This window comes from Argentina silus (assembly GCF_951799395.1).
Source record: "Argentina silus genome assembly, chromosome: 16".
NCBI lineage: Eukaryota > Metazoa > Chordata > Actinopteri > Argentiniformes > Argentinidae > Argentina > Argentina silus.
In genome coordinates this window covers 10,873,657-10,901,617 of record NC_139670.1, presented here as the reverse complement: position 1 = coordinate 10,901,617, position 27,961 = coordinate 10,873,657, and the positions used below count along the sequence as shown (strand labels likewise).

At 46.7% G+C, this 27,961-nt stretch overlaps 1 protein-coding gene across 1 annotated transcript in view; it reads right to left on the bottom strand.

Moving 5' to 3' along the window:
* dnah3 (dynein axonemal heavy chain 3) overlaps positions 1 to 27,190 on the bottom strand; it is a gene marked incomplete at both ends in the record, with an annotated part of 31,765 nt that extends 4,575 nt beyond the window's left edge. The window contains 55 exons of the mRNA XM_083687656.1: positions 187 to 610; positions 982 to 1,149; positions 1,289 to 1,880; positions 2,111 to 2,624; positions 3,015 to 3,213; positions 3,466 to 3,648; positions 3,936 to 4,152; positions 4,404 to 4,569; positions 4,832 to 5,102; positions 5,456 to 5,716; positions 6,081 to 6,215; positions 6,534 to 6,677; positions 6,748 to 6,904; positions 7,350 to 7,473; positions 7,760 to 7,939; positions 8,080 to 8,374; positions 8,842 to 8,945; positions 9,384 to 9,620; positions 10,128 to 10,257; positions 10,389 to 10,494; positions 10,762 to 10,862; positions 11,150 to 11,391; positions 11,905 to 12,016; positions 12,242 to 12,376; positions 12,807 to 13,026; positions 13,147 to 13,238; positions 13,375 to 13,551; positions 13,826 to 13,939; positions 14,223 to 14,331; positions 14,590 to 14,788; positions 15,155 to 15,269; positions 15,528 to 15,638; positions 15,967 to 16,059; positions 16,278 to 16,479; positions 16,710 to 16,846; positions 17,071 to 17,250; positions 17,507 to 17,623; positions 18,130 to 18,244; positions 18,513 to 18,604; positions 18,769 to 18,980; positions 19,165 to 19,309; positions 19,616 to 19,769; positions 20,079 to 20,202; positions 20,684 to 20,868; positions 21,128 to 21,306; positions 21,500 to 21,605; positions 21,815 to 21,951; positions 22,118 to 22,297; positions 22,707 to 22,902; positions 24,401 to 24,526; positions 25,120 to 25,315; positions 25,474 to 25,666; positions 25,932 to 26,092; positions 26,402 to 26,624; positions 27,086 to 27,190. Of these exons, the coding sequence (XP_083543782.1) occupies positions 187 to 610; positions 982 to 1,149; positions 1,289 to 1,880; positions 2,111 to 2,624; positions 3,015 to 3,213; positions 3,466 to 3,648; positions 3,936 to 4,152; positions 4,404 to 4,569; positions 4,832 to 5,102; positions 5,456 to 5,716; positions 6,081 to 6,215; positions 6,534 to 6,677; positions 6,748 to 6,904; positions 7,350 to 7,473; positions 7,760 to 7,939; positions 8,080 to 8,374; positions 8,842 to 8,945; positions 9,384 to 9,620; positions 10,128 to 10,257; positions 10,389 to 10,494; positions 10,762 to 10,862; positions 11,150 to 11,391; positions 11,905 to 12,016; positions 12,242 to 12,376; positions 12,807 to 13,026; positions 13,147 to 13,238; positions 13,375 to 13,551; positions 13,826 to 13,939; positions 14,223 to 14,331; positions 14,590 to 14,788; positions 15,155 to 15,269; positions 15,528 to 15,638; positions 15,967 to 16,059; positions 16,278 to 16,479; positions 16,710 to 16,846; positions 17,071 to 17,250; positions 17,507 to 17,623; positions 18,130 to 18,244; positions 18,513 to 18,604; positions 18,769 to 18,980; positions 19,165 to 19,309; positions 19,616 to 19,769; positions 20,079 to 20,202; positions 20,684 to 20,868; positions 21,128 to 21,306; positions 21,500 to 21,605; positions 21,815 to 21,951; positions 22,118 to 22,297; positions 22,707 to 22,902; positions 24,401 to 24,526; positions 25,120 to 25,315; positions 25,474 to 25,666; positions 25,932 to 26,092; positions 26,402 to 26,624; positions 27,086 to 27,190 (9,892 nt within the window). The remainder of the gene's footprint in view (positions 1 to 186; positions 611 to 981; positions 1,150 to 1,288; positions 1,881 to 2,110; positions 2,625 to 3,014; positions 3,214 to 3,465; positions 3,649 to 3,935; positions 4,153 to 4,403; positions 4,570 to 4,831; positions 5,103 to 5,455; positions 5,717 to 6,080; positions 6,216 to 6,533; positions 6,678 to 6,747; positions 6,905 to 7,349; positions 7,474 to 7,759; positions 7,940 to 8,079; positions 8,375 to 8,841; positions 8,946 to 9,383; positions 9,621 to 10,127; positions 10,258 to 10,388; positions 10,495 to 10,761; positions 10,863 to 11,149; positions 11,392 to 11,904; positions 12,017 to 12,241; positions 12,377 to 12,806; positions 13,027 to 13,146; positions 13,239 to 13,374; positions 13,552 to 13,825; positions 13,940 to 14,222; positions 14,332 to 14,589; positions 14,789 to 15,154; positions 15,270 to 15,527; positions 15,639 to 15,966; positions 16,060 to 16,277; positions 16,480 to 16,709; positions 16,847 to 17,070; positions 17,251 to 17,506; positions 17,624 to 18,129; positions 18,245 to 18,512; positions 18,605 to 18,768; positions 18,981 to 19,164; positions 19,310 to 19,615; positions 19,770 to 20,078; positions 20,203 to 20,683; positions 20,869 to 21,127; positions 21,307 to 21,499; positions 21,606 to 21,814; positions 21,952 to 22,117; positions 22,298 to 22,706; positions 22,903 to 24,400; positions 24,527 to 25,119; positions 25,316 to 25,473; positions 25,667 to 25,931; positions 26,093 to 26,401; positions 26,625 to 27,085) is intronic.
* Between the last annotated feature and the right edge of the window lie 771 nt (positions 27,191 to 27,961).

Sequence of the window (27,961 nt, the reverse complement as noted above, 5' to 3'; positions counted from 1 at the left end):
TGTGAAACTTTATTTTACACTTGACTTTTTTTTTACCTACAATGGAATCACATCAACAAGGTTGTTAGTGTAAAAGAGAACTTGTTTGTTCATTTTGGAATTCTTCTCTGTTATGTCTATATGATGAAAACGTTTTAAAACACTTAAATGAAGTAAAAAATAGTAAAATAAAGCCAATGGACCAACCTTTTCCTTGCATGATGCCGACAGTCAGCAGGAGAGAGAAGAGCAGCTTGTCCTTCTCGAAGAGCGAGCGACACACGTTGTTATAGATGCTGATGGTAAAGTGTTCCACGATGTTCTCTATCCTGGCCCCGAGGTCGTCACTCTTCAGGCTCTGGGCGATGGAGGTCAGGTAGAGGTTGATGAACCAGGTGAGGGAGTACTGGTACATGGGCTCGATGTTTGCCAGCTCCGAGATGCAGAAGAAGAGGATGGAGGAGTGTTCAGCCACGGGGCGGTAGCCCATACGCGTGTCGTCAATCTCCTTCTCCGTGACGCTGGCGATCTTCTGTTTCTCCGAAATCTCCTCGGAGAGGACCTTGGAGGAGGACAGCACCTTGATGGCGGTCTCGTCCTCTAGGATGTTCCCCTCTGAGGATGACAGGATCTGTGGAGGGGGTGGAGAGGTAGAATATGAGAAACATAGAGGGGTTTAACATATGATAGGGATTATATTACCCCTACATTTACACTTTCAAATCACGGTGCAGCAATAACCCATATAAAATAACATAATAAAAAATCTAGTATAAATGTGTCAGCACTGTGGATGTTCAATGTTATCTATGTTTTCGTTTGTCTATCTTTGTCTAGGTGTTTTTGTTGGATCATCGCTGTAATGTACTGTAGATTATTATTATTAATTTTTTTTTTTGTAAAAACAAACATTCAGTGCAATGTGTTTTTAATGGATCATGTACTGTAAATGAATAATTGTTCAAATCAAATAAAAACGATATTCCTCAAACAAAACAAAACCTTTAGGATCTTGTCCTCGATCTCCTTGAGCTGTTTGTTGTTGGCAGCGCTCTCCAGGATGAGCTGATTCTTCTTCTCCTCCAACTCAGGCTTCTCCTTAGCTGCCACGATCCCCAGCAGCTGGTCCTCCAGACCCAGGGGCGTGATCATGAAGTTCAGCAGACACACCTACATATTCACAATCATATTCATCTCGGAAATGTGCAACACCTTTCCATAGATTACAGTACATAGAAAGAAGAAACCCATTAAATCCCCTAACCTTCCCCACAAAAACACACACACACACACACAATGGCCGTATTACCTTCACGGCCACCTCAGGGAGGTAGTGAGGGTTTCTGAGGCTTGTGGTCATGTAGAACAGGAAGTCCTTGGAATACTCCACAATGTTCTCCCCTATCTTCATGTAGTCCACGCCCTGCTGCCTGAACGTCTGCTTCAACAGAATCGGCTCCAGAACCGCGTCCAGCTCCTCCCCCACGTTCTCCAGAAGAACCGGTGTTCCGAACGTGATGGAGTTCTCCAGGGATCTGACATAGTTCCCGTCGGTGAGCTTGATGACGGCCAGCTTGTTAGCCTTCTCCATGTTTTTTATCCACTTGTTGGCCTGGCCCTGCGGGTCGATCATGAGTGGCCAGCGCCGCGAGTTGGACACGATGATGCCGTTGTCTATGGAGAAAGCGTCGACGGGCAGGCCTGCAATCTGCCACGCCCGGATAGACACCTGGTTGCCAAGGGTGTTGCTGAGGGTGAAGTCTTCGGAGCAGGGCACCTTCTTCTCCTGGCAGAGCAGATGCCACTCACGCTGGCACTCCACGCGGTAGTCCACCGTGAAGGCGCCCAGGTAGGACACACACCCCGAGGAGAGGAGAACATCACCTGTCAGGTTGGTGTACCTGGAAAGAAGAGGAGAGACAGAGAGAGAGAGAGAGAGAGAGAGAGAGAGAGAGAGAGAGAGAGAGAGAGAGAGAGAGAGAGAGAAAGCTGGAAATTTGTCTTGGGCTTCCTCATAAAACAATTAGAGATACACTGTACACAATAGCATATTACACGCACGCACGCACGCACACACACACACGCAGACACACACACACACACACACACACACACCTCCTCCTTTACCAACCTGATCCCCAGCAGCCTAGCAGCCTCCGTCCACCTGTCCTTCTCCCCTCCCAGCCCACCAATCAGCTTCTCTGCCCTGATCAGCTTCTGGGAGCACAGCTCAATGTTATCCTCCAGCTCTTTCTTCTTGTTGCACATGGCCTCGAACGTATCGTTCAGGTCCTGCAGCCTGTCCTCCACCTCCTTCAGCTCGGCCCTCTTCACAGACAACATCGCCATCTGGACAGACAGCTCGTCTTCCGCCTCCTTCAGCCTCTCCTTCTTGGGCGCCACAACCTTCGCCACGCGCTCATACACCTCCATGGCTCGGACCCACTTGCAGAGCCCCTCGCAGGCAGAGGACACGTTCTTGATGATGGATGGATGGAACTCTGGGTTGTCGATAAACTTGTCGCGGATCTTCTTTATGTTGGCAGCGGGGATGTTGTCCCGGTCGTAGGCCTTCAGGTTCTCAAGGAACTTCATGTCTGCCAGGAGCTTCTTGGACGGGCCCCAGAAGTCCTCGATCATCTTACCTGGTAGACGAAACACAAACAATTTGCAGGTTTTGAATTGACATACATTACTTGTTTATTGACATAAACAGTTTTTCAAAGGACATAAATGTTTCATTATTAGTTTCATCTGTGTCATTAATCAGAAAGGCTTTGATTTGATCCATGTTCTTCAATTAATTCCTAATCAATTTGAAAATATGAACTCAGTGTGATTCCACAGTCACAATGTATTTGATCAATGTCTCATTATGTGGATATCAGAGGAGGCTAGTGGAGGTAGAAATCGGAGGACGGGCTCATTGTAATGCAGGGAACAGAATTAGGAATGGTATCAAACATGTGTGTTTGATACCAGACACACATTCCCGCTCAACACTACAGTGAAGCTGCTCTCCAGAGCATTCTGACCTGAGCCTCCTGGGTCGGGCTTCCTCTCTGCCTTGATGCCCTTCATCACGCAGATGGACTCCATGACCAGCTTGACCAGGCCCGGGGGGTTCTGCATGGACTTGACCAGCGTGATGTCTGAGGGCTTCAGGGTGTCCAGGGCTGACAGGGCCGCCTCTAGGGCAGGCATGGCCTCTGCCAGGTCCCCCTCACACTCATCCTGAAGTTGACGTTTAGTTTAGTTTATTTACACATATATTAAATACAATTCATAGAAAACATCAGAGGGATTTAGAACCTGAAAGAGGCTCATATGACATTACAGCCAGCAGACGATCACTTACTATTCAGACAAACAATTGGATGAAGAAAAATAGTAAGCCAAGATTGGTAGCATCACACGCAATGCTGGCAATACATAATTGTTCCAGAACTTCCAGTGTTCCAGAACTTCCAGTGTAAACAGACCAACCTTTATAGCCTTGGCTGCTGCGGCCGCGTCGTTGGCCACCTTCTCGTCAGCCTTCACCAGCATCTTCTTGGCGTCCACCTCCACCGTCTCCTTCTCGATCTTCACCATCATCTTGTCTGTCTCCGCTGAGGTTTGGATCAGCTCTGGCTGCAGGGCCGTCAACTCAATCTGCATAACAGACACCTACAGAGCCAAAATGGAGGCTGTTACACTGGGCTATCATCAATACAGCTTAATTATTCCTGTCGGTTAGGAAGTAATCTAATAACAAATCTACTTGTTTACAAATTACTTAAGAGACTTAGAAATCCTGACTTCCTCTATTCACATATAAAGGCCTTCAATAAGTAGACTTGGTAGACTGCCCCACTTGAGATGCTGCGAAGACCAAATCACTGTTACTATCAACCAACTTTATAACATTGTTACTCCCCCAGTCAACACAAAGCCTTAGTAGTATCCTTCCCAACCTGAGAGGCGGCGAAGTCCAGTTTCTGCAGGCCTATGATGTAGCGGTTCCTGACGGTGTCCACCTCACTTCTCTTGGAGTTGAGCAGCACCTTGAAAGTGAGGATGAGCTCCAGGTAGGACGTGGGTGTCACATAGTTGTGCCTCCTTAGTCTGGAGAAGTACCGCACTGACATGTCTCTTACGCTCTCCTGGAACATCTTACACATCTCCACCACCCTGGGAAGCACACAGGAGAGAGTCAGATTGGAAATCAAATACATGGATTACATGGGAAGCTGCTAGGGGATGTGACTTTCCATCACCTAATGTGACAGGCTCATTGTAATGCATGGAATGGAATGAGGAATGGTATCAACTCCGATTTCTACCTCCACCAGCCTCCACTGCTATAGAGACAGACTGAGAACAAGTATAGCTGGGTAACTAGTATGGACAGCACGACTATAGCGTATAAGCGTTGTTCTCACTCCATCCGGATGCTGTCCTCCATCTCCACGTCCTCCAGGAACTTGTGGGCCACCATCTCCAGGGCGTCTTTGGGCCAGGCCTGGAACCAGTCGATGGTGCAACAGTTGATCAGAGAGGGGAACATACGCAGACGGTTCCTGAAGGCATCGCCGATGGGGCTCATCGCTGCACAAACACCAACAACAATACTGCTTTAGACTTTAGACACATACATAAATACCATACACGGACTGCATGTATTTTTCATGCTCAGATGATTTAGGTTTGGGAAACCACCCTTATTTCAATGAAAACCAGCTTACATTGATGTTAAAGGGAAGAGAGCATCCCCTGTTCTATGCCTCAAAAACAGTGAAAGTGTACACTACTCTCCTCAAAGTTACCTTAAATTGTCTTTCAAAAAACAGTGCTATAAAAGTACACCCACCGAGCACAATGTGCAGGTTGGCCTTGACACGCTCGATGAAGAAGTTGTACATGGAGAGGGGCGTGGCGTCGATCTTTCTGCCCTCCATCCGGGCGATGTTCTGCACCTTGTCGATGATGTCAGCACGTTCGTCGGCAGGGAAGATGTTGGGCACATCACCCGTGTTGAGCAGCATGTTGATGTCCTCGACAAACGCCTCGTCTTTGATCTGGCTGTCGTTGAACAGGAACACAGTGCTCCGCCCCTCGATGCCCGCCTTCAGCATCACCCTCTAGTACAACACAGTAGAACACAATAAGATACAATAGAATACTATACAATACAATACAATACAATACAATACAATACAACTCGAAAAGGAAGTTCCTGAAGAAACTTTGTGATTTAAAAGTCTAATTATGGTAGTGGAAAAAGTTTAAAGATATTTTGGATTCTTAAGCTTAATAGATGAAAGAGGAGTAGAGTTTTCAGTACGACCATACAGTAGTAACTGTATGGTCTCCACTGGAACTCATGTAAATTCATGCAACTTTTGGTTAAGGCTAGTTAGGGTTATGATGAGGGTAAGAGTAGGGTTTAAGGTTATGATCATCCCAAGGATCCCACTTAGCATCCACTACCTACCTTGAGGTCGTCACGCCAGTCGGACACACCATAGTTCTTGGTGAGCTCGATCTGGAAGATGTCGTAGTCGTTGATGAACGTGCCCAGCTTGGTGGCACTCTGGCGCCCTGACCCGCCGATGCCGACCAATAGGAGGTGGCCGTTATCCTGCTTCAGCACGCGGCAGATACGGGAGATGTGCTCGATAGCGAACTTAAACATGACCAGGGACATGGGTGCCTTGCTCACGTTGTTGAACTCCTCCAGGTAATATTCCATCACCTACAATGTCATCGTATTTATAGCTACAGTAATATATACGTGTCATTGAACAGACATGCAACTTAAAGGCTTTACACACTACAGGGGCAACCCAAACCGTATTGTTCTAGGTCAGATATTTTCTTTTCACATTGTCTCTTCCAGCACTGTTTCAGCAACTACTGTATGATGGATAACTGAGGCATCACCAGGCCAGCACATTACAGCTCAGCTCGGCACAGCTTAGCTCGGCTCTGTGGTGCGATTAGGGTATTGCGGTGCTATAAATGTAGAAATTCTTTGTGTAAGTAGTCCAAGCAGGAATCAAACCCACAACCTACTGTAGGCGTTGCTGGCGCCACCCGAGCCACACGGACACACCCACCTCTGTCAGGCTGCGCAGGTCAGTGATCTCGTCGTAGGCCTTGGCGTCAGAGTCAGGCTTGCCGTAGTCACCGAAGAACAAGCTGCGGATGGTCTCATCCACCACCTTTCCTGAGGGGGTCAGGTGACTGAGGAGCTGGGCATGGAGGAAAGGGGAGGAGAGAGGATTGAGGATAGTACCATGACTCTCGAAAAACAATAATTACATAACAAATACAAACAAATACAGACAGGCAGGGGAGAGAATCAGGAATAGAGACATAATAGAACGGCGTTCAAGATCAATAACTATCCCATTCAATTCCCTATGGATCATTATTGTACAAGACTGACAGACATTACACAGGATTCAATTTAAGAGACGAGGGTGATGATCAGTGTAGGCTGGGGGAGGTAGAAATCGGAGGATGGTTGTATTCATATGGTCAAATGTAGTACAGAGAGGCTGTTTTACCTTATCCATGCTCTGTTTGAAGAAGCCAGAGGTCCTCTCTTTGACGATGTTGAAGAAGGTCTCTCTGTCCTCGTTGTCGATGAGGCGGTCGTAGAACACTCGATACACCTCATGTATCCACAGGCGGATCAGCTTGTCTCCATCCTGATCACACACAGAAATATCATATATCAGACACACGCACACACACACACACACACAGAGCTGATCCTACCTGCAGGTGTGTGTGCGGGCTGAGCAGAACCCCCCGGATCACTCTGGCGAAGTCCCTGAGGTTGAAGATGTAGTGAGACTTGGAGGGTGTAGGCAGGAAGCTGTCCATAGCATCCTTATACACCGCCATGGTGGCCTGCACCATGATCTTCCCCAACCTAGAGAGACACAACAGAGGAGTATAGGATTCCATTCTACATTTACTCTACTAAGTCAGATGATGCATTCATCCTCCGTAGAGGCTTATACCAGAGAGGCAAGTGGAGGCAGAAATCGGAGGATGGGTTCATTGTAATGCATGGAATGGAATGTGTTTGATAGCATTCCTCATTCCATCCCATGCATTACAATGAACCCGTCCTCCGATTTCTACCTCCACCAGCCTCCCCTGGATAATATTCTATGACTTAAGAATCGATGACTACAAGAATCTAATAAGCCACTCTAACTCCAAAGATGATGAGCTGAATTTGCGATTGTGCTTAAATAGATCAAATAAAAATAAAAATAAAAAAGCTAAATAAAAAATAAAAATAAGCAGAAAATGGATTAGAATGATCTCTGTCATACCAATCTGCTATAGAAGGCTGTTTGCCATCTCACCTGGAGAAAGCTGCATCAAAGCCCTTGCTGAAGTGCCAGTCGGTGATGGAGGTGAATATCTTGCTCAGCGTCTCGTCGTCAAAGGAGTCGATGGAGACGATGTTCAAGTGACGGGTGAAGCGGCCTGCGATCGTAAACAAAATGAACCTTTTATACACGCTGAAAAAAAATCAATCTACCTCTTACTGGAAAGTACATTACTCAAATACACATACACAAATCACTGAAACATAAATCATTATCTCTTTAACCACTCTCCAATCATCCTTCGCTCAATACATACTGACAGCATCTTCCCTAAACGTTCTATCTGCTACAGTAGCTAAACTACTGCTACTGGTATTACTACTACTACTAATACTACTACTACTTCTACTACTACTGCTACTACTACTAATACTACTCAGTACCTGAAATATCATTCCTCCCGCCACCAGGGGGCCCCATAGCAGATACAAACAGCACGTCTACGATGTCGATCCTGGAGGTGTCTTTCTTGTCGTACCAGTGGTAGTGGTCGATCCACTGCCTGAGCAGCTCAATGGGGGGCTGGGCCCCGTAGATCTCCTTAGCTGGCATGTTCAAGTCATCTGGGGGGGGGGGGGGGGGGTTACATATCAGAGAATGTTGGTGGTGTGTGTGTGTCTGTGTGTGTTGTTGTTGTTATACAGTATATCGACAAACATGCTCAACAGTAACATGCTCCATAGGAATGTCCCTCCTTCCTTACCCACATAGACGACACACTTCTTTCCCATGGGCGGTCCAAACACACCCTTCCTCCTCCTATCCAGCTTGGCCATGATGATGTCCTGCGTCTGATTGGCTGAGGTGCGTGCAGAGAAGTTGATGCAGTTTGGCGTGTAGTGTTCTTTGGGCAGCTTGAGCAGGAAGCTGTTGTTGATGACAGACTTGCCTGTGCCCGTAGGACCCACAAACAGCATGGGCACCTCATGGGCCAGGTAAGTACGCAGGAAGAACAGCTGGCGGGCCGTCTCCATGGTGGGGATGATCAGGTCTGAGACCTGGGGAGGGGGGAGAGGGAGAGAGCAAAGGGGGATTCTGAGAACATGGCCCAATGTTGTCCCTGTGTTGTGGTACCCTCCTTGGTTCTACTAGCTGGTAGGGAAAAGATTCCAGGGGAGGCAGAAATCGGACGATGACCTCATTCCATTCCATGCATTACAATGAGCCCCGTCCTCAGATTTCTACCTCCACCAGCCTCCACTGAAAGACACAGATGGCTGACGACATGGCATTGGCATGGCAACCCAGTTGGTTCAAATGATTCTCTTCCCTACACAACCTCCGCTCCACTGAGAAGCTGAGAAATCGATTAACCAGATCAAAACAAATTCTGGAATGTGATTGGCTATTGTGATTGGAACGTGAGTTGCCATTGGAAGCACAGTGTTTTGTTTGCCAGACTCTTAGCTTAGTTTTATCGCACGCAAGAGTGAGTCAACAGGGTAAACTCTGAAGTTAAACTGACGTTGGCTGCCGGGGCAATCGTGCTCTCCTCCTTGGTGATGGAGTCTGTCCACACGTTCCACTGACCCGAGCCCTGCTTGTGGAAGTAGTAGTCATAGACGGTGCCTAGAGAAGTAAAGAAAATAGAAAATGTGAAGGAAAATACATGAATATTTAATGTTGTAATAAGCTAGTGAAGAATGAACAGATTGGTACGCTGACAGTGCTTTTTAGATCCAGTCACAGTCTTCAAGCCACAGATCACAGATCAAGCCCTCTCTTGAACTAGGGGAGACACGAAATCGGAGGACAGGCTCATTATAATGCATGGAACGGAATAATGATAACCATTCCTCAATTCCATTCCATGCAGTACAATGAGCCCGTCCTCCGATTTCTACCTCCACCAGCCTCCCCTGGTTCAGGAGCAGGCTTGATCAGGGTCCAGGAAACAGACAGGTTAAGATTATGCCCACGTATGGTGGACCAATATAAGCCTGGTTGGTCTTATATCATTTAAATACTGTAAATAACCAACTTTGGTTATTGATTAGGCTAGGTCACCTCTCTCTGGGAAGACGTTGTTCTTGGTGAGTTTGACACTCTTGGGCCGGGGTGCTCCATCATCCATCCCCATGATCAGATTACGGTAGAAGGCGTCAAACTTTTTACGGCTGTCGCCGTTAATAGTCCCGCCCACAGTCCACACCACAGCGAATAGGAAGATGCCCTGAAGCCACATGGTCACCTGCTGGCTGGACATAGGCTCCGCCCCATCCGCCCCTGACTCAGCGATCTCATCTGGTACAGAGACACGTACACAGTCAAACAGAATCACATACATTCATGTCATCAATTGATGAAGGTCAACTAAAAGTATTGTTTAATCCAGTGGTTGACTAGAACATAGGCATACAAAACACGGATTCCACATACGAATCTCGGAAAACAGATAGCTGAGGTTTCCCAGACACAGGTTAAGCCTACTCCTCCATTGAAATTTCTCCATTGAAAGTGTGACTTAGTCCAGGTCAGGACTTAATCTTTATTCAGTAAACATCCCCAGTAAGAATAAATTATTTACAATAAAATAAAATAAAGTATGACTTTATTAATCCCAAGAGGATTAATTGCACCAGCCAATACATACAAAACCAATAAGTACACAATAAAAAGGACACATAGACACTAAAAATCAGCACATCATCAATGAATACGGTAAAAAGGATCTGCGGAAATGTTCTGTTTCGCTCCCAGGTAAAATAAATATATACAAGCGTATACTAATCTATACTAGTGGGGTCTGACCTATCAGGCAGGTGAAGAGCCTCATCAGGCTGAAAGCCAGGTGGATGGGAGATGTGTGGACCAGAAAACGACACTCTGTGGAGATGAAGTCCAGACAGGGCTGCACCAGCCAGTTAAACAAGTCCACTATCTGGAGAGGAGAGAAACAGACACAGAGGTACTGTACTGGCCTAATGATGAAGTGTGTGTGTGTGTATGTGTGTGTGTGTGTGTATGTGTGTGTGTGTGTGTGTGCGTGCTTGCATGCGTGTATGTTCTCACCAGGTCTCTATGCTCAGTACTCAGGCTCTCAGGTAGGGTGTCCATGTAGGAGTCTCTGAGAGGAGCCCAGCCCAGCTGGTGAGGCTCCATGTAGATCATACCACATCTGAAGACATACAAGCATAGCCAGTCAGCAATCGGTTAGACTTCACAGTGCCCTGCTTTCTTCATTCAAGTGTCAGCTACCAACTACCAACCAGCCAGTCTACATATAGTTGGCTCTGTGTGTAAAGCAAACCCTCACACTGAAGCTTGACCCTCCCTCTTCTCAAGTAGAAAATACAGGATACCCGATCATGAATAGAATGGAATAGCTTTGTTTGTTGCATGAGGTGGTGCTCCCTTTCCCAGAAAACGGTCCTACTGTATGTACCTGCTGACAGTGGCTGGGGAGGCCTGCTCCAGGTCTGCCGTCTCAAAGATCAGACTCATCTTGGAGCTCATCTGGATGATCTCACCACTCATCAGACACAGCTGGAGGGAAGAGGGAGGAACATACTTTAACATACTGTGCACCATGGGAGGCAGAGGTAGAAATCGGAGGACAGGCTCATTGTAACGGTATCAAGCACACAGTGTACTGTTGCTAAAGGAGGGTCTTAACTTCACCAGTTGACACAAACAAATGTCTCATAACACTGCCCCACTGGTCAAACACACACAGTGAATCATGGCCATTATGAGTTATGCCTTTATTAATAACACACATTTGATTGGGTTTATTATACTTCAGCAATCAGCAGTCAAAACCCCCTCCTTACCTTCTTGTTGTCATCCAGTACCGTGTTCATGTTCTCGATCCAGACAGCATCAATAGGACCGTCGAACAGGATCCACTGGCGGTCGTCTGAGGTGCTGACAGCCTGCTCCCTGAAGGAGACGGCCAGGACGCCGTCTGACCACTCATGGCTGACAGGGTCGAAGCAGCCGTACAGCTGACCCATGGTGATGGCCTTGGGGTTGAGGATCCGGAATTCCACCGCAAACTCCTCTTCCAGGTTGGCTAGGGGGGGGAGAAGATGATGTCAGAGAGAAATAGAACACATAGAATTCATAATTGGTTCATAATGGGCATATGTGTATATGTATGACCATAGAGGTAGAAGGAGTAGAACGCATATCAACATGTGAAGTAACTGTCAAACTGGTTTGAATCTAAACCATAGAGATGGGTGGGGAAAAGATCATGTGAGAGATGTTATCATATGTGACCATAGAAATAGATGGAATATAATTCACAATGTAATGGGAGAGAAGATGAAACCAGAGAATATATGAACATAGAAATAGAATGAGTAGAACACTTATCGCCAAATAAAGCAACCGTCACTCTAGTTCAAATTTCAACTGCCACTACTGATGATTTTCCTAAATGCGTGGTATTTGAAATGGAATGATATTTGGATAAATAAGCATCCCTATAGTTTATGGTTTATTCATTTGCATACTTTAAGAAGCAGAAGATATGACAGTATGAGGGTAAAGTGATGGCGTTGTGGTGTAGTGTAATACTAACCTTCAGCCAGATTGCCCAGGGCTCCAGCCAGGACTTTATAAGCAGAGGTCTTCCCTCCCAGAGGGTCTCCTACGATCATGAAGCCGTGACGCACCAGCATCATCTCATACACCTAGCAGCACAATAGCGACAGGGAACGATTACTTTTCTGATGACTATTTTCTATTATTAACAGACAGAGATAGAAAGACAGACAGAAAGAAGGGCAGAAATATGTGTCAGCAGAGCTGTGAAGATGGGACAATAACCACTAGACCAACCTCAGGCCACCTGTCTACAATTCAACTACAGACAAACTTTGTGGATAGAGAGTGAACGGCCATGTTGTCTGAGTCACCTGGATGATCTTGCCTATGAACCAGGGGACAGGCTGGAGCTTCATCCGGGCGATGTTGCTCTCCAGAGCCTGAAGGAGGTGCTCATAGTCGGGCTTGGGAAGCACCACGCCAGGGAACAGATCTGAGATGATACCCTGGGGGACACACACACATGGAGATTAGGATCACACACACACACACACACACACACACACACACACACACACACACACACACACACACACACACACACACACACACACACACACACACACACACACACTTACAGACAAGAGGATAAAAACTGTTTAGACACCTACACTACAGGGTGCAATACCACAGAGGAGCATATAATGATGTTCATGATTATGTTACTAATGATAATATGAATACAATCTAAATAAATACAAATATCTCTGGCCTAATTCATATCAGACTGTTACCAAGAAGTATTACCAAGGCTGGATGAGTGGTGACAAAGAACGCTGAGTGTCGAAAAGAACACTCTGTCACAATGGATTACCTCTGCATGTTTACTGGTCATGGACCTTTCTCAAATAAGGGTACAGTATAAGGACCTGTTACCTGAAACAGAGGCACGTCCTGAGCCAGGAACTTGGCCATGTTGACGTCCATCAGAGCCCTGAGCAGCAGAACATTCTCGTTCTCCTCCGGGTACTTTAGTTTCAGGTTCCCTGCGGCAGTCAGGACCGATTTCACCGCGCGCATGCCATAGTCATAGTGATGTTGCGAGGACAGCTGCTCAGAGCAGAGGCGGTAGGTCGCCACGATCTTCCCGGCCAGACTGAGAAACAATCAACCAACCAAAATGTATTTGTATAGCTCCTTTCTCTATATTATTGTCAATTGACCTGAGTAAGTGTTTGGATGAGATCTTAAATACAATAGCGTAGGTCCAACACACCTGCGAGACTCGATGAAGCCCATGGAGTAGAGAGAGATCTCTCCAATCAGACCGTAGTCTGGCACCATCATGGCCACCGTACGGAAGAGAGCCTAGAAAACGAGATTCATATCTAGATATCACTTATTAGATTAGAGAGAGAGAGAGAGGGAGAAAGAGAGAAAGAGAGAGAGACAGAGAGAGAGAGAGTGCCTGTGTGTGAGTGAGTGTGTGCGTGTGTGTATGTACCTTGAGGTTGTCGGGCAGCTCGGCCCTTCCAGCGTAGCCAGGGTTCATGGTGATGAAGACAGAACAGGTGGGGTTGAGTGACAGCTCCGTCCCTTCAAACATGAAGGTCTTCAGGTTCCTGGCTATAGCCTGCTGGATACTCAGAACCTGCTGGGCTACCACAGACAGCACCTCCACCTGGACACACACACACACACACACACACACACACACACACACACACACACACACACACACACACGATATATAGATCAATCCCTGCGGAATATGCCATCTTACTGTGAAGCAAATATCTATCATGTTATGTTGGTAGTCAGTGGAGGCAGAAATCAGAGGACAGGCTCTGGCTCATTGTAATGCATTCCATTCCATGCATTACAATGAACCCATCCTTCGATTTCTCCCTCCACCAGCCTCCACTGTGTGGGTAGTATGCAGTAGGGAGTCTCACCTCAATTCTGTTGAACTCATCAAAGCAGGCCCACGCCCCCGACTGGGCCAGACCTTTGAAGAACTTACTCATGGCCTTGTAGTCCAGCCCATCAGAGCAGTTAAACACCACACACTGGGAGAGACAAACAACAAGGACTAAGAAATCAAGACATTTTTGAAATCTTAGTTCTACTATTTCTCAATTCCAGCTCTAGTTTTGATATCAGTGTCTTATAATGCCCATATGGGCAGGGCACCTTTGAGGTGGAATAACACTCAAATAAATAAGAATGTATGAATGAATGAATAAATCAGTACTGTATATTAATTGAATGCAATCATGATACATGACTGACAAAAACAGGCCAATCTTATCTATCAGCCTCAGGTACATAGACTATAATGTGTTATTATACCTGCTTGGCCAGAGCTTTAGCCAGGTCCTTGGTGGTCTCAGTCTTGCCAGTCCCTGCCGGACCCTCAGGAGCTCCCCCCAGGGTCAGCTTCAGAGCTCCCATCAGTGTTCTGCGGAGGGAACACAGGCAAGGGTCACTTCCTATGTCAAAGGATCTGTCTTCCTGTCACAGACATGCTGTATATATCTTCAACACTGTACTTTCTCATGGAATACACTCATGGAGAACACAGACATGCCTTTGTGACATGAAGAGTAGGGAATCACGTCCGCTCTACTCATGGTATATCTACCTGCGGTGTTCAGGGCTATCTACAGGTGTTCAGGGCTATCTACAGGTGTTCAGGGCTATCTACAGGTGTGCTCACCTGTAGCAGCGGTCAGTGAGGGGGGTGATGACCAGGCGGCCAGAGTTCCCCAGGTACTCGCAGCCGTATTTGACGGTGGTGGTGATCATACGCAGAAGCACGTCGCCGTCCTCCCAGAAGTAACGCAGCTGAGAGATCCAGGAGAAGTCGTTGAGGGAGGAGATACGGTCCTTCGCTAGCTGAGCTACCACGTCACGAGCTGGGGGGAGGAGAGAGAGAGAGACAGAGAGACAGAGAGACAGAGAGAGAGACAGAGAGAGAGAGAGAGAGAGAGAGAGACAGAGAGAGAGTGAGTGTGTGGGTGAAACCTTCTCTGGGATTAACCAAGGCAGTTAATGCTTTTTGGATTATAAGAAACGGCATTCGTTTAATTCAAGAAGTGAACTGAAATTCAATGAATAAATTGAACAATGTACATAGAAATTCCACAGTTCAAAATGAAATAAAAGTTAGAATTACCTGAATTGACTGAATTTAAATAGAATTGATCTCAACATTGTCCACGATATTACACTGCAGTAACTATGACCAGAGTAAAAGGTTTTGGTTGTTGGGATGAACGTACCGTGTACATCGATGACAGTGAGAGCTCCGAGGGTCAACCTAGCCCCTCCTGGCAGCTTCCCTCTCACCAGCTCCACAATGTCCGCTATCTGGCTGTTGCTCTTCTCCACATACGCCTTCACACAGGGATAAACACACACTGTTGCAACAGTTGGTAACAATATGCATCAACATGGTCGTTAATCATGATATTTGTTCATTCAACTCCAATTTTAGTAAGTTGATAAGAACATGTTCTTTTTTTTTCTCAAAGTGTGCGTGTGCATGTGCGTGTGTGTGTATGTGCATGTGGGTATGTGCGTGCATGTGCGTATGTGTGTGTGTGTGTGTGTGTGTGTGTGTGTGTGTGTGTGTGTGTGTGTGTGTGTACTCACAGGTAAGGTGTTGTTCAGGATGGCCTCAGACACCTCGCTGGTCCAGAATATGGAGGAGGCACAGATGACCACCTGACCCGGCCACTGCAGCACCCACTTCTTCCTGGGGACCTACAACATTAACCAGTCACATGTTAAAGGTCCAGTCTGTAGATTTAAAACAGCGCTAAATGGCCATGATGATACCCGTCAAGGAATGAGATCACATGATGAAGAATGGTGTTTTAGTCCAAAGAAAGCGTTTTCTAAAACCTGGTGTCGGGGAGGACACTGGCCATTATGTGCCTATTTCACGTTTGGTTTGTTTACAAGGATGTGCACATGTGTGGCCCTATTAGAAAACATAGTATATGCACGTTTTGAAATTGTCTGTAACGAGAACTACACCCAAAAAAAAAAGCATTCTGCTTTGAGGAGGAGCAGGTAGAAATGTGTTTACCTCCATGTACTGGCCCACTCCCAGCTGGATGACGTCTCTGACGCTACGCATCATCATGTTCTCCACCTGCAGCAGCCACTTCTCCACCATACCCTGAACACACACACACAGGACAGGAATTAGGACTTCCAATAACACACACTGACTGACAACATGACTATCAGGGGAGGCTGGTAGAAGTAAAAATTAGAGGACAGGCTCATTGTAATACATGGAATGGAATAAGTGTGTGTGTGCGTATATGTGTGTGTGCGTGTGTGTGTGTGTGTGTGTGTGTGTGTGTGTGTGTGTGTGGAGTCCTACTCCAGTACCTTAGCCTTTGCAGGGTAGAGCGTCTCACTGAAGGGAACGGTCTCCTTCTCTGAACTCATCATGCCTGTGATCTCTATGTCCTCTGTGAACTCCAGCTTGGCGATGCCCTCGAAACACTTCTTCAGGTGGGGCTGCACACGCATCGGGTCCTTGGTCTCTGACAGGATCTCCAGCAGCTCGTCATTGGACAGGAAGAAGAACCTGCGAATCACCAAGCAGGGGCGGTAAAGGAGGGGAGCCATTTTGATGAGGTCACTCTGTTTCACATATTTGTTCCTTTCCAGCACAACTGATTCGTACAGTCAGCGAGTCATCAAGCAGTTAGTTGAATCTGATGTGATAGCACTGGGATAGAACAAAAATATGGAAATGTTTTGGAATGTTTTGGCAAGCACCTGTCTAAGAGAATGCTAAGTTCTGTTTAGAGTGACCTGGGAAAGTAGAGTCTCTTCATCTCCAGGTAAGTGTTTAGGCCTCTCTGGATGTCCTCCAGGAACACGTTGGCCTCCTGCAGACGTCCTAGCATGTTGTTCTGGGCCGTGGCCACCAGCACACGCGTGTCCTTCACCTGAACACACACACACACACACACACACACACACACACACACAGGATCGGTCAAGACATGAGGAATCAATAACACACTCACACACTCTCTCTCTGTCACTATGTCAGTGTGCATGCATAAGTTCCTAACAAATATGTAGACACCCTGTGTGTGTGTGTGTGTGTGTGTGTGTGTGTGTGTGTGTGTGTGTGTGTGTGTGTGTGTGTGGTGTGTGAGTCCCTCACCGCCTCGGCTATGATGTCCTTCCAATAAGAGTCTACGATGGCGAACTTGCGTCCCTCCTCGGGCATCTGGGCGATGATGTCCTCCGAGCTGAAGATGGGCTCCAGGTAGAGCCAGGTCGCCTGGCACTTCAACATGGAGTCTAGGATGTCCTGCATCGTCAGGAGCTTGTCCTCCCATTGCTAGGGGAGCGGGGGGGGGGGGGGGGGGAAGGAGAGGACAAGAGAAAAGAAGAAACGGAGAGATTCAAGTAAAGAAGAAAGATTAGACAGATAGTGAGAGGAAAGAGGGTGAGAGTGAGATAGGAAGAGAGAATGAAAGTCAATTTGAATGGATGACTGCGTTAAAGGCAGCATGGGTTCATAGCTATTTGAATGGCAAAAACCTCTCTCCATGCCACCTCGTCCAATGCACCAGAGTTGCTGTGTTGTTTCCTACCTTACAGTCAGCCTCTATGGGCTTGATGAAGGGAGAACCTCTCATCGTCTGGGTCTTTATCACATGGTCATCCAACAGCACCTGGATGTCATCCACTGCTGATATGATACTGGTACCCTAGAATCACATACATACATACGTATGATGGGGTTATGATGCTCCTTACCCCACCCACCAGGGGAGGCTGGTGGAGGTAGAAATTGGAGGACGGGCTCATTGTAATGCATGGCATGGTTTCTACCTCCACCAGCCTCCTCTGCTATCAACATGTACTGTATGTTAGTGGGGATACTCGTATCCTAGTAACCACACACACACACACACACACACACACACACACACACACACACACACACACGTTAGCAGGGTTATCAATCATTACATCATGAAACTGACATTGAAATTGAGCCCCAGTGGCTTATTAAGAAATATGATTCTGTCTACCATATAATAGTATTTATCGGTGCTTTACTTTCCTTTTAATAATTCAAAAGTCCCGACATGACATTGTGGAATGAGCTGGTGTGTATGTGTGTGTGTGTGTGTGTGTGTGTGTGTGTGTGTGTGTGTGTGTGTGTGTGTGTGTATTAGTGTGCGTGTGTGCATGTGTGTTTGTGTATTACCGTGTCTCTGTATGCGGTGAAAACAAAGCGGAGATCGGCCCATTCCCCCTTCATCTTCTCCATGGTCTTCTCTAGAGAGTACTCCTTACTGGCCGACGCTCCGATCTCCTCAAGCCTGGGGTCAGAACACAGTCAAAGTCATCACAGAGGACAGGCTCATTGTAATGCATGGAATGGAATTAGGAACGGTATCACATTACACATTACAATGAGCCTGTCCTCCGATTTCTGGCTCCAACAGCCTCCCCTGGTTTAAACCTAATCTAATCTAATCAACGTATCTGAAACAGTAGTGAGTGTGTGTAGTAGTGAGTGTGTGTAGTAGTGAGTGTGTGTAGTAGTGAGTGTGTGTAGCAGTGAGTGAAGGAAGAAAAAAGTCTTACTTCTCAGAGAACTTGGACAGGCCCAGCTCTACCATGTTCAACAGAGAGGTGTCCACGTCTGGCTTCACGTCAAAGCCCACGATGGTGCTGATCTGAGGACAGACCAGAAGAGAGTCACATACTGTACTGTCCATTCATCTATTATTGATGTGTGTGTGTGTGTGTCTCTGTGTCTCTGTGTGTATGTGTGTGTATGTGTGTGTGTGTGTGTGTGTGTGTGTGTGTGTGTGTGTGTGTGTGTGTGTCAGTACCATACCCTCTCCCAGTGGCGGTCCTTGATGCCTGGGTTGCAGATGGTGGTGAGGATGGGCAGGTGCTGTTTGAACTTGTCTATCTTGATCTTGAAGCTGTCTGCGACGCGGCGAGGTCCGGGGAGGTCGGAGTAGGACTTGGTCAGCTTGTACATGGTCCGCCACATGTTGGTCAGCTCATCTGAGATCGTCTCTGCGTTCAGTTGGAGGAACGGACCTGGGGGGGCAACGCATGAAAACAACGTCACAAACCAGAACAGATGGACAACCGAACATGGATTGTGAGGCAATAACGTAACTAACAAGTATTATTGTTGATCCTTCAATCGTCGCTCCAAAATATGATTGAGGGTATCTAAAGTTCTGTCAGCATGGTCAGTGTGTGTCGTGTGGTTCAGTACCGTTCATCCAGATCTCGGACTTGTTCTGGAAGTTGAGGGCGGTGGTCCACAGCTGGTCGTACGGCTGCTTGTTGCCCATCAGAGTCTGGAGCATGGGGAACTGACTCTGCTCCTTCTCCAGCAGGGTCTCCTCCTTGTTGATGTTCTGGGGGGCCGCAAGAGAGACGGAGAGGAGAGAGGAGAAACAGACAATTTCCTATGAGAGGGGCTGGTCATTCTGATGATTTGGAGAGTAGAGCAGAAGATAAATCTGTGTTTGAACAGGACAAATTAAGCGCTTTTCAATTCTATTGTATTGTATTGTATTTTATTATACTCTATGGGATATCAAAGCTCTCCAGTTATCATGTGATTTGACGACACTTTCTTACAGTAGTGTTCCAAAGAGAGCAATTAATAAACATGATAAAGTTATGTTATTATAAAGTTTCACGGTTCCTCTGTCTCTCACCTCCAGTTCGGTGACGGCGGCGTCCAGACAGGCAGTGAGCTCGTTGAGCTTCTCCACGTTGTTCTTCATTTCCTCTAAGCTCATCAGCTCCTTCTTCTTGAAGGCCTCCACCTCCTTCCCTACGCACTGCAGCATCTGGTCAAACTCTGCTATCCTGGGAGGATGAGAGGAGAGGACAGGAGACTCAGCTAACCATCAATATAGAACTGTGATTGGGATATCCACTTTTTTCTTTAATGGAGGGTCCCCATAGAGATAGAACCGTTTGTGTTGTTCTATATCAATTGTTCTATGGAAGTCACTCTCTCCTTTTTTGTTAATTTAATAGGAAATACTGTATGTGTATAGGCAGCATGAGGATACAATCCCCTGCCTATAGGGGGCATGTGTGGGCATGTGTGGGCCGTAGTCAGCAGCTCTAACAAGGATAGTGAAATAGGGAAGCAGGGAAATGACTCCATACCTTTTGAGGAGAGCGTCCTCTGCGTGTTCTTTCCTCGTAGTAAGGCGGCCCTTGCTGATCTCAAACACAGCTAGGATCTGCTCGGGCCAGTGGAACACACTGCTGTTCAGCTTGACGTCGTCAGCTAGGGAGGGGGGCAGGACATATATCATGGTAGGCATGGAACAGGGGAGGCTGGTGGAGGTAGAAATCGGAGGACGAGGCTCATTATAATGCATGGAATGGAATGAGGGATGGTAACAAACACATGTCTGACGTCATTCCTCATTCCATTCCATACACTACAACGAGCCCGTGCTCTACCTCTACCAGCCTCCCCTGGCATGGAACAGCTAATATCATGCTGATTAAAATGACTGATTTCCTGTTCAGAACAGTATAATGGCGACATTCACAGAGATGTCATTTAGGGTTCTACTCTATAAAATAGAGCAGCAGATCTACTCTATTAATCTCAATTCCATACTCAAATGTCCTTTCCTACTCCTAGTCTATGGAGGTAAAGTTCCTGTCTCTTGTAGCAGTCTATACATATAAGGCAGGGTATCTATAGTAACAGTCTGTACATACGAGGCAGGGTATCTATAGTAACAGTCTGTACATACGAGGCAGGGTGGCATAGTCGAGGAGGAAGCTGAGGCGGTTGGCTGCCTCGTCTACCTCCACCCTCAGCTTGTGGACAGTGACCTCACTGGTGTGCTTCAGGTACTGATTCAGAGACACCAGCTCCTCCGTGTTGCCAGGGACACCAGTGATGGTCTCAGCTATCGCATCATAACGGTGACAGATACTAAATAAGGAGGACAGCAGAGTTCAGGTAAAACTGTAGCAGATATGGCAAAGAGTTAACAGTATAAATAATAAGGTAAAAACATAACACACTCAAGGTAAATGTGGATCCATTCATGTTACAAATAATACAATGACTTAAACAGTTCCCCTATTTAGTAGTAACATTACAAGAGTGAAGTAACTGTGAAAAAGATTTACCATAAGAGACTATCGTCTTTGTTGTTTGGAATTGTGGGTAATGTAGTTCTCCCCCTCACCTCTTGTTGAGTTCTCTGTTCTCGTCCACCTCGAACACGATGAGCCTGTCTTTCAGCCTCTCTGCGCGGTCACACAGGTCATCATTGAGGGCATGGGCGTCCAGACAGAACATGGACAGGGGCACCGTGATGTGCAGAGAGGCGATCTCCTCCCACAACTGCTGGACTCCCTTGATTTTCTGAGGGAGGAAAGACAAATGGATGAATGAAAGTTATTAGCATGTTTCCATATTATCAAGGTTAATCCAGGCCGTTTGATACCATTCCACATTCCATTCCATGCATTTCAATGATTTCTACCTCCACCAGCCTCCCCTGCTGTGGGCCTGATATATGATCTGACTGATGTTTTTGGAGGAGAGGCATATCTACCTCGATGAAGCCTTGCAGGGAGTGTTTCTCTTTGAGGAAGGCCATGATATCCTGCTTTGCAGTGTTGTCCAGGAGGTGGCTGTACTTCTTATACACATTCAGATACCTGGGACCAAGTTGCAACATTGCAGTGACATATTTTCCAAATAAGAGATAAGAGAACAATGTTGAGTATGGTAACATTAAAGTAGAGAGAGAGAGGGAGATATACAGAAATGTTCAAGTCAAGTTTAGAAAGTTGAGTATGTAACACTAACATAGAAATAGAGATATAAGAAAACATATTTGGTGTCAAGTTTAGATAATCTCCAGTACTTTTGGGGTCCGACAGTGTTCTTGTGGAAGATGCTCTTGGCTTTGTTGATCAGGTCTGTGATGAGCAGCTCGTCAGGTCTGACAGAGCGCAGGTAAAGGCCCTGCCCCTGGGTATCTGGGAACAGGTTACACTCCACCTGTACACAGAGGAACATAGGACAATGTTAAAACAGAGAGAAATCCCTGTGTGTGTGCGTGTGTACCTGCGTGTGAGTTTGTCTGCATGTGTGTGCGTGTGTGTGTTTTGCACTTGCGTGTGTGTGTGTGTGTGCGTCTGCCTGTGTGTGTGTGTGTTTTTCGTACCCGTGGGAGGTTCTGGGCGCACTTGATTATCTCCAAGAAGGCCCTGTGGATGAGCTCCCAGCATTCCTTGAGGCTGGGCTGGAAGACGATGCGCGGCTCCTCCACCCTCAGCTTAACCAGCAGCACCTGCTGGTGCACGTACCGCATCTCCTCAAACTCCTCCCCAAAGTCGTTACCCTCCTGGAGACAATACACACACAGACACAAAATGGCGTTTCATCACAACTACAGTTTACAGTCTAGGAGTAGGGCTGTATTTCAGAGTGACTGTCATAGAACGATAATCACTCATCTTTAGTAATAATATAACTATGTATAACTGAACAGTAGTAGTAGTCACTTCATAATGTACGTAAATACTATATGGGCAAATCAAGCTCTGAGCCTCTGACATACAATACAGTATCTCCAATACAATCTGTTGTCCCAATAAAGATGTAGAGTGTATGGTGGTAGGGGATAGGGGTTGATTTGGAATTCAGCATATTTGGTTGAACCATCTTTAGTTGTTCCAGGCTGGTCTGATTGAGTTAGCTAAGATAAACCATGAGTGGTTGAACCATGGTCAGGTCTTTTAACCGTATCCTACCTGGTGCACGTTGAAGAACGTCAGCAGGTCCTGCAGGGAGGCGATGACCAGGCTGCGGAGCTGCTGAGACATGAGAGCTGCCACGCAGGAGAAGAACTCCTGGGCGCTGACGGGCACCACGCGGTCACTCTGGGGCACCAGGGGCAGCCACAGGTCCTTGGAGGTGACAAACAGGGACGCGCACCGCGGCAACCATCTGGAATACACAGCAAGCAAAGCAGCTGGGCTTTTATTTCTCTTTCAAATCAGATGGGTAGAGATCACTCTCACACGCGCACGCGCACGCACACACTGTAAAATAACTTTAAATGTTTTGCTACAATTCTGGGTTAAACCCCATTCACACTTCTCTCTGAATTCCTCCATAACACCGGTTTGTAGTCTTTCAAACACTCAGGGCTGGTTACCCGGACACAGATTAAGCCTAGTCCTGGACTAAATCACTTTTTCAATAGTAAACCTCCATTGAAGATGCATTTTAGTCTAGGATTAATCAGTGTCCAGCAAAACCAGCCCTATATCAAATAAATGTGATACCCTGTTGGCCTATGAGTTAACTGGGATACTATGGGATACATATCACGGATAGTCTGCCAAAAAGGCCCCTTTATGCGCAGTACTGGTTCCTTTTTCAAGACAATGGACTAAAGCTAAATACTAGTGCAATGCCTTGGCATTTAAATACCACCACCAGCTCCCCCAGCACACAATGTCCTCTGGCTCCACTGTGGTTGGCAAGGGAGTGGGACACAATGGTATCCAAGCAGCCCAGGACACACTGAGCTGTATAATAATATAAACAAATGGCCTGTTTGGAACAATTACAATGGCTCAGATCTCAGTCACAAGGCACATCTGAAACTGTGCAATTGCTGGTACTTCCCTCAATTATCCCATCTATTCAAACAACTTATTTAACAGGGACTTTTCAGACCGTACTGAAGTGTCTACATGTGTACGTGTTAAAGTTCAACGGTTATTGTCATGTGATGTAGGATACAACAAGGGAGAGTATAATAGTACAATGACATGCTTGTGTCTACATAAAAGCGTCTCCGTGCAGTACAGACGGTTGCAATGGAATCCTTAAGTGAGAGGGACACAAGGACAGTGGGTCAATTAATCTCCTCAAAGAGCAACAGGAGTGTGACACGCCTCTGACACAATGGACACGGGTCACAGGGGCGACACAGCGGACAAGGAGGAAACACGAGCCGACAGCTACAACACTGGGATTAGACACGCACACCTCAGACCTGTCCTGTCTGACTACTGTACCTGCCTGTATACCTGGCTGACTGACTGTTCCTTCAGACAGCCTGCCAGGCAGACACTAGATAGGTCCGAGGTCTGCCAGGATAAAATGCTAATAAAAACAGACCCACTCTATGAACTACCCTGCATAACCACTGTAAATGAGTCAGTGCTTTGTTTGGCTAGCAATGTATGTGTATACTGTGTATGTTTGCTAACCCACGAGTTATAAGAACAAGTTACAGTTAGAGTAAAGAATTGCTTATGGTTAGGATCAGGTTTAAGGTCAGTGGTTAACTGGCTTGACCGATTAACAAAATGCCGAACAAATTGACTAATCTTTTGACTGACTGGCTGGCTGACTGACTGACTGACTGACTGACTGACTGACTGACTGACTGACTGACTGACTGACTGACTGACTGACTGACTGTACTCACTTGTGTACCAGGTCGTCCCTGGTAATTTGGCACTGCCTCTGGACCAGCTCCTCAAACTCGGCAGGCAGGAGGGGCAGGTTGGCAGAGAACAGGTCTCCTAACCTGACAAACCTCAGGGATGAGAAGCTGAGGAGAGAGACAGACGGATGGAGGACAGACAGACAGACAGACAGACAGACAGACAGACAGACAGACAGACAGACAGACAGAAATGTGGGTCAATGAGTCTGTGGGTATTCTGATACTCATTCAATAAAATGAATACTAGTAATAACATGAATACTATGCAATCATCTACGGTATGATAACTCAATGTAGACACTTCAAACTGTACAGCAACTGTATGTTAATGCAAGTATCAATTGACCAATTAACTAAATGCACCATGCATAGGCAAGCCAATCCATTAGGTGCATCTGAAATCCAATCTCCTAAACTACAGAGAGCATAGCCCAACAGGGATCCAAGCGCTGTTACATACAATCTTGTTTTATGGTATGGTTTCTATTCCAAATGGCACACAAATCATGCACCAAATCATACACCATTTTAAAATCTGTTTAAAATCTAGAATCATACCACCCACTCCCCAGTGTTGTCTGGTGCTGGTCTACTTACAGTAGCCTCCAGTACCATAACACCCATACTCCCATCACATAACACCCATACTCCCATCACATAACACCCATCTCAGATGGTACTGGTCCTGGTCCACCTACCTGTTGAGCCAGAGGTCCTGCAGGTGGAACATCATGGGGTTGACAGTGAACAGGTGTTGGATCTGCCAGGTGTGGGCCTGCCGGTAGTTACAGGCCCAGGGTACAGGCCCGCGGACCACCCTCCTGGGGAAGGGCCTGGGGATGCTGGAGATGAAGAGGCGCTCCCTCTCCCCTGGGTCCTTCAGGATGTAGTCCACTGGAGGAAGGAGAGGCAGGGAAAATCAGGAATGTATAGCGCGCCTGTGTGTGTGTGTGTGTGTGTGTGTGTGTGTGTGTGTATGTGTGTCAGTCATATGGGTTGACTAAAGCATACACAGATCTTGAGCCAGGCAACAATAGGAGGTGTGTTCTCACCGATGCCCTTCCTGAGACTGAAGTCATAGTTGTGGCGGACCTCCTCCAGGAGAGCCCCCCTCAGCCTGGTCATGGCCCTGCTGTCCTCCTGGATGTCCTGGGGTAGGAGGCCCATGATGTTCCTCATCTGCTGGGGGGGCTGGGGGGCCAGCATGGGGCTGTGTACTCCATTGGTGATGTAGTACACGTACCTCTGTTTATAAACATGACAGGAGTTAAACTGCTGGTTAAAATAATTGACAGACTAACAGACTGACTTATTTACAGATGATAGAGACAGTAAGATAGAGAGAGAGACAGACAGACAGACATAGGGAGAGAGAGGTAGAGAGACATGTACTGTAGAAGAGAGATAGATAGAGATCGAGAGAGAGAGGGAGATAGCTAGAAAGCTTGATGGTGGATGGAGGACGGATGGATTGAGGGACGGATGGACAGATTAACTGATAGATGCTTGCCTCCAGGTCTCTTTCTGTAGGTTCGGTCTCTGAGCTCCACATCTGCTCCTCCTGGCTCTGCATGATGTCCAGCTGCTCTTTGGGGGTCATAGGTCGACTGCTGAGGGTCAAAGGGTTTCTGGGACTGGGTCGAGGTCCAGGTGAGAGCGAGGCGCAAGCAGCTGAATCCCTGGGTTTGGGGAGATGAGACTAGCATTATATTTTAAAAAACACAGCCTCAAAAGTCTCAGTTTCCGTTTCCAAAATAAATATCCAAACGTTGTTGTTGTTTTACCTTCCCCTGGGTGTGAGTTTCTGCTTCTTCTCAGCTGGTGTTGATGCTAAACTAAGAGTTAAGATAAAATATAAAATAGAGAGATACTGTAAAATAGAGAGGGAGAGAGAGAGAGACAGAGAGAGAGGGGGAGAGAGAGAGACACACACACACACACACACACACACACACAGAGACAGAGAGTATGAAAGGATACAGGGTGCAGGGGGGGCGTCCCCAGGTGAGTCATGGTGGTGGGGGGTCCCGGCCCCAGGTCTCCTCTGCAGGTTCCTGATCTTCAGGTGGCAGGCCTGGGGGCTGTAGTTGTTCCCTATGGACTCACTGGGGGTGCGGTGGTGCCGCTGCTCTTTGTAGGGAACTGCCAGGGTCCAGGAGGTATTCTGGAGGATGGGCGGGTGGTGGCTGTGCCTGAGAACAATCTGGAATAGACACGTTACAAATGGGAAAAGTGAAGTCTTTAGTCTGGGATTCTCAGGATGAACTGACACTGTTGACGTTGTGATCAAAGGTCAACGGTTATGGTAACGGTTATGGGGATACAAACATAGGTTTAACATGGCTGGAGTAGAATGGACTACGTGTGATCGAAACAGGATTTGGACCCTGGCGTGTGAGAGACCCAGGTTCAATCCCCACACATTGCAACTGCAAGCCCCTTGTGTTGAAAGCAAACAACAGTGAACCTCAGTAATATACACTAGAGATAAGGACCCTGACAATGAATATGAGAAACCCACCATCACTCTTACACCCATCTAAAATAGGGTTGTCAATGTTCAACACCTTACTGACTTCATCTGATAAAGATGCTAGTGTGTTACTCCTCTTATTTGGTAAAGCTCTTATTCTGATAAAGGTGAGGGTGTGTCATTCCTCTTACTTGGTAAAGCTCTGAGGGTTCCTCACTAGAAGAGCCTTGAGGCAGAGGTGGGAGACCTGGTATTCCTCTTGCATGACTCATATTATGTATGGAATCATCCTCCATCTGCAGTTCAAATACAAACACTGTTGATCATGTACCTGCAAGAGTCTCTCTCTCCAGTCTACACTGCCCTGTCTGTGCTGTAGTCAATGGAAAGCTGTGTTTTTGTATGTAAACTTCATCACACACAACCGTACCTCCTTTAGCCGGTCCATTCTTCTTTTGTTTAGCTACCAAATTCCCAAAGGTTTAGCTAAACAAGTTGGCCTAACTTGCTGCTAGGCAAGACTGATGGTAGAACCAAGTCTTAACCCTTCAAAGCATTTGTTTTGACATATAATAGCAATCTGAAGACTGTGCACATCAAGCCCGTGCAACAGAATGCCCGAGCTGAGAGAAAGATTCCGATAAACCTGCGGGTTCCATTTCCATGTCACAATTACCTACCTGTCTCTCGCTAATCCGTGACAGTGAAGTTTCCTTTGTGACATTTTTTCGTTTCGGTAGCGCCATTTCAATATCTCACAAAGTTTCGTTTATGATATTGTTACGATTATTTTTCCCGTGTCATATACAGTATCCATGTTTACTTATTGTCTTGAAGTTGGACCAACAACAGAACGCCACAGATAGCTAAACACTTTGCATAGAGTGGGGTGTCAAGCCACTTAAATTGCAGGTTCATCCAAGTTGTTGCTAACTTTCCCTGTAGCTACTGTAGTCTGCCTCCTAACAACCTTGCTAAGTGGGAAAGTCAGTGTGGATGTCACCTCACAGCTGTAGCTAAAGAACTACAATGTTTTCTCATCCGGGGAACCTATCTCCCATGGTAAC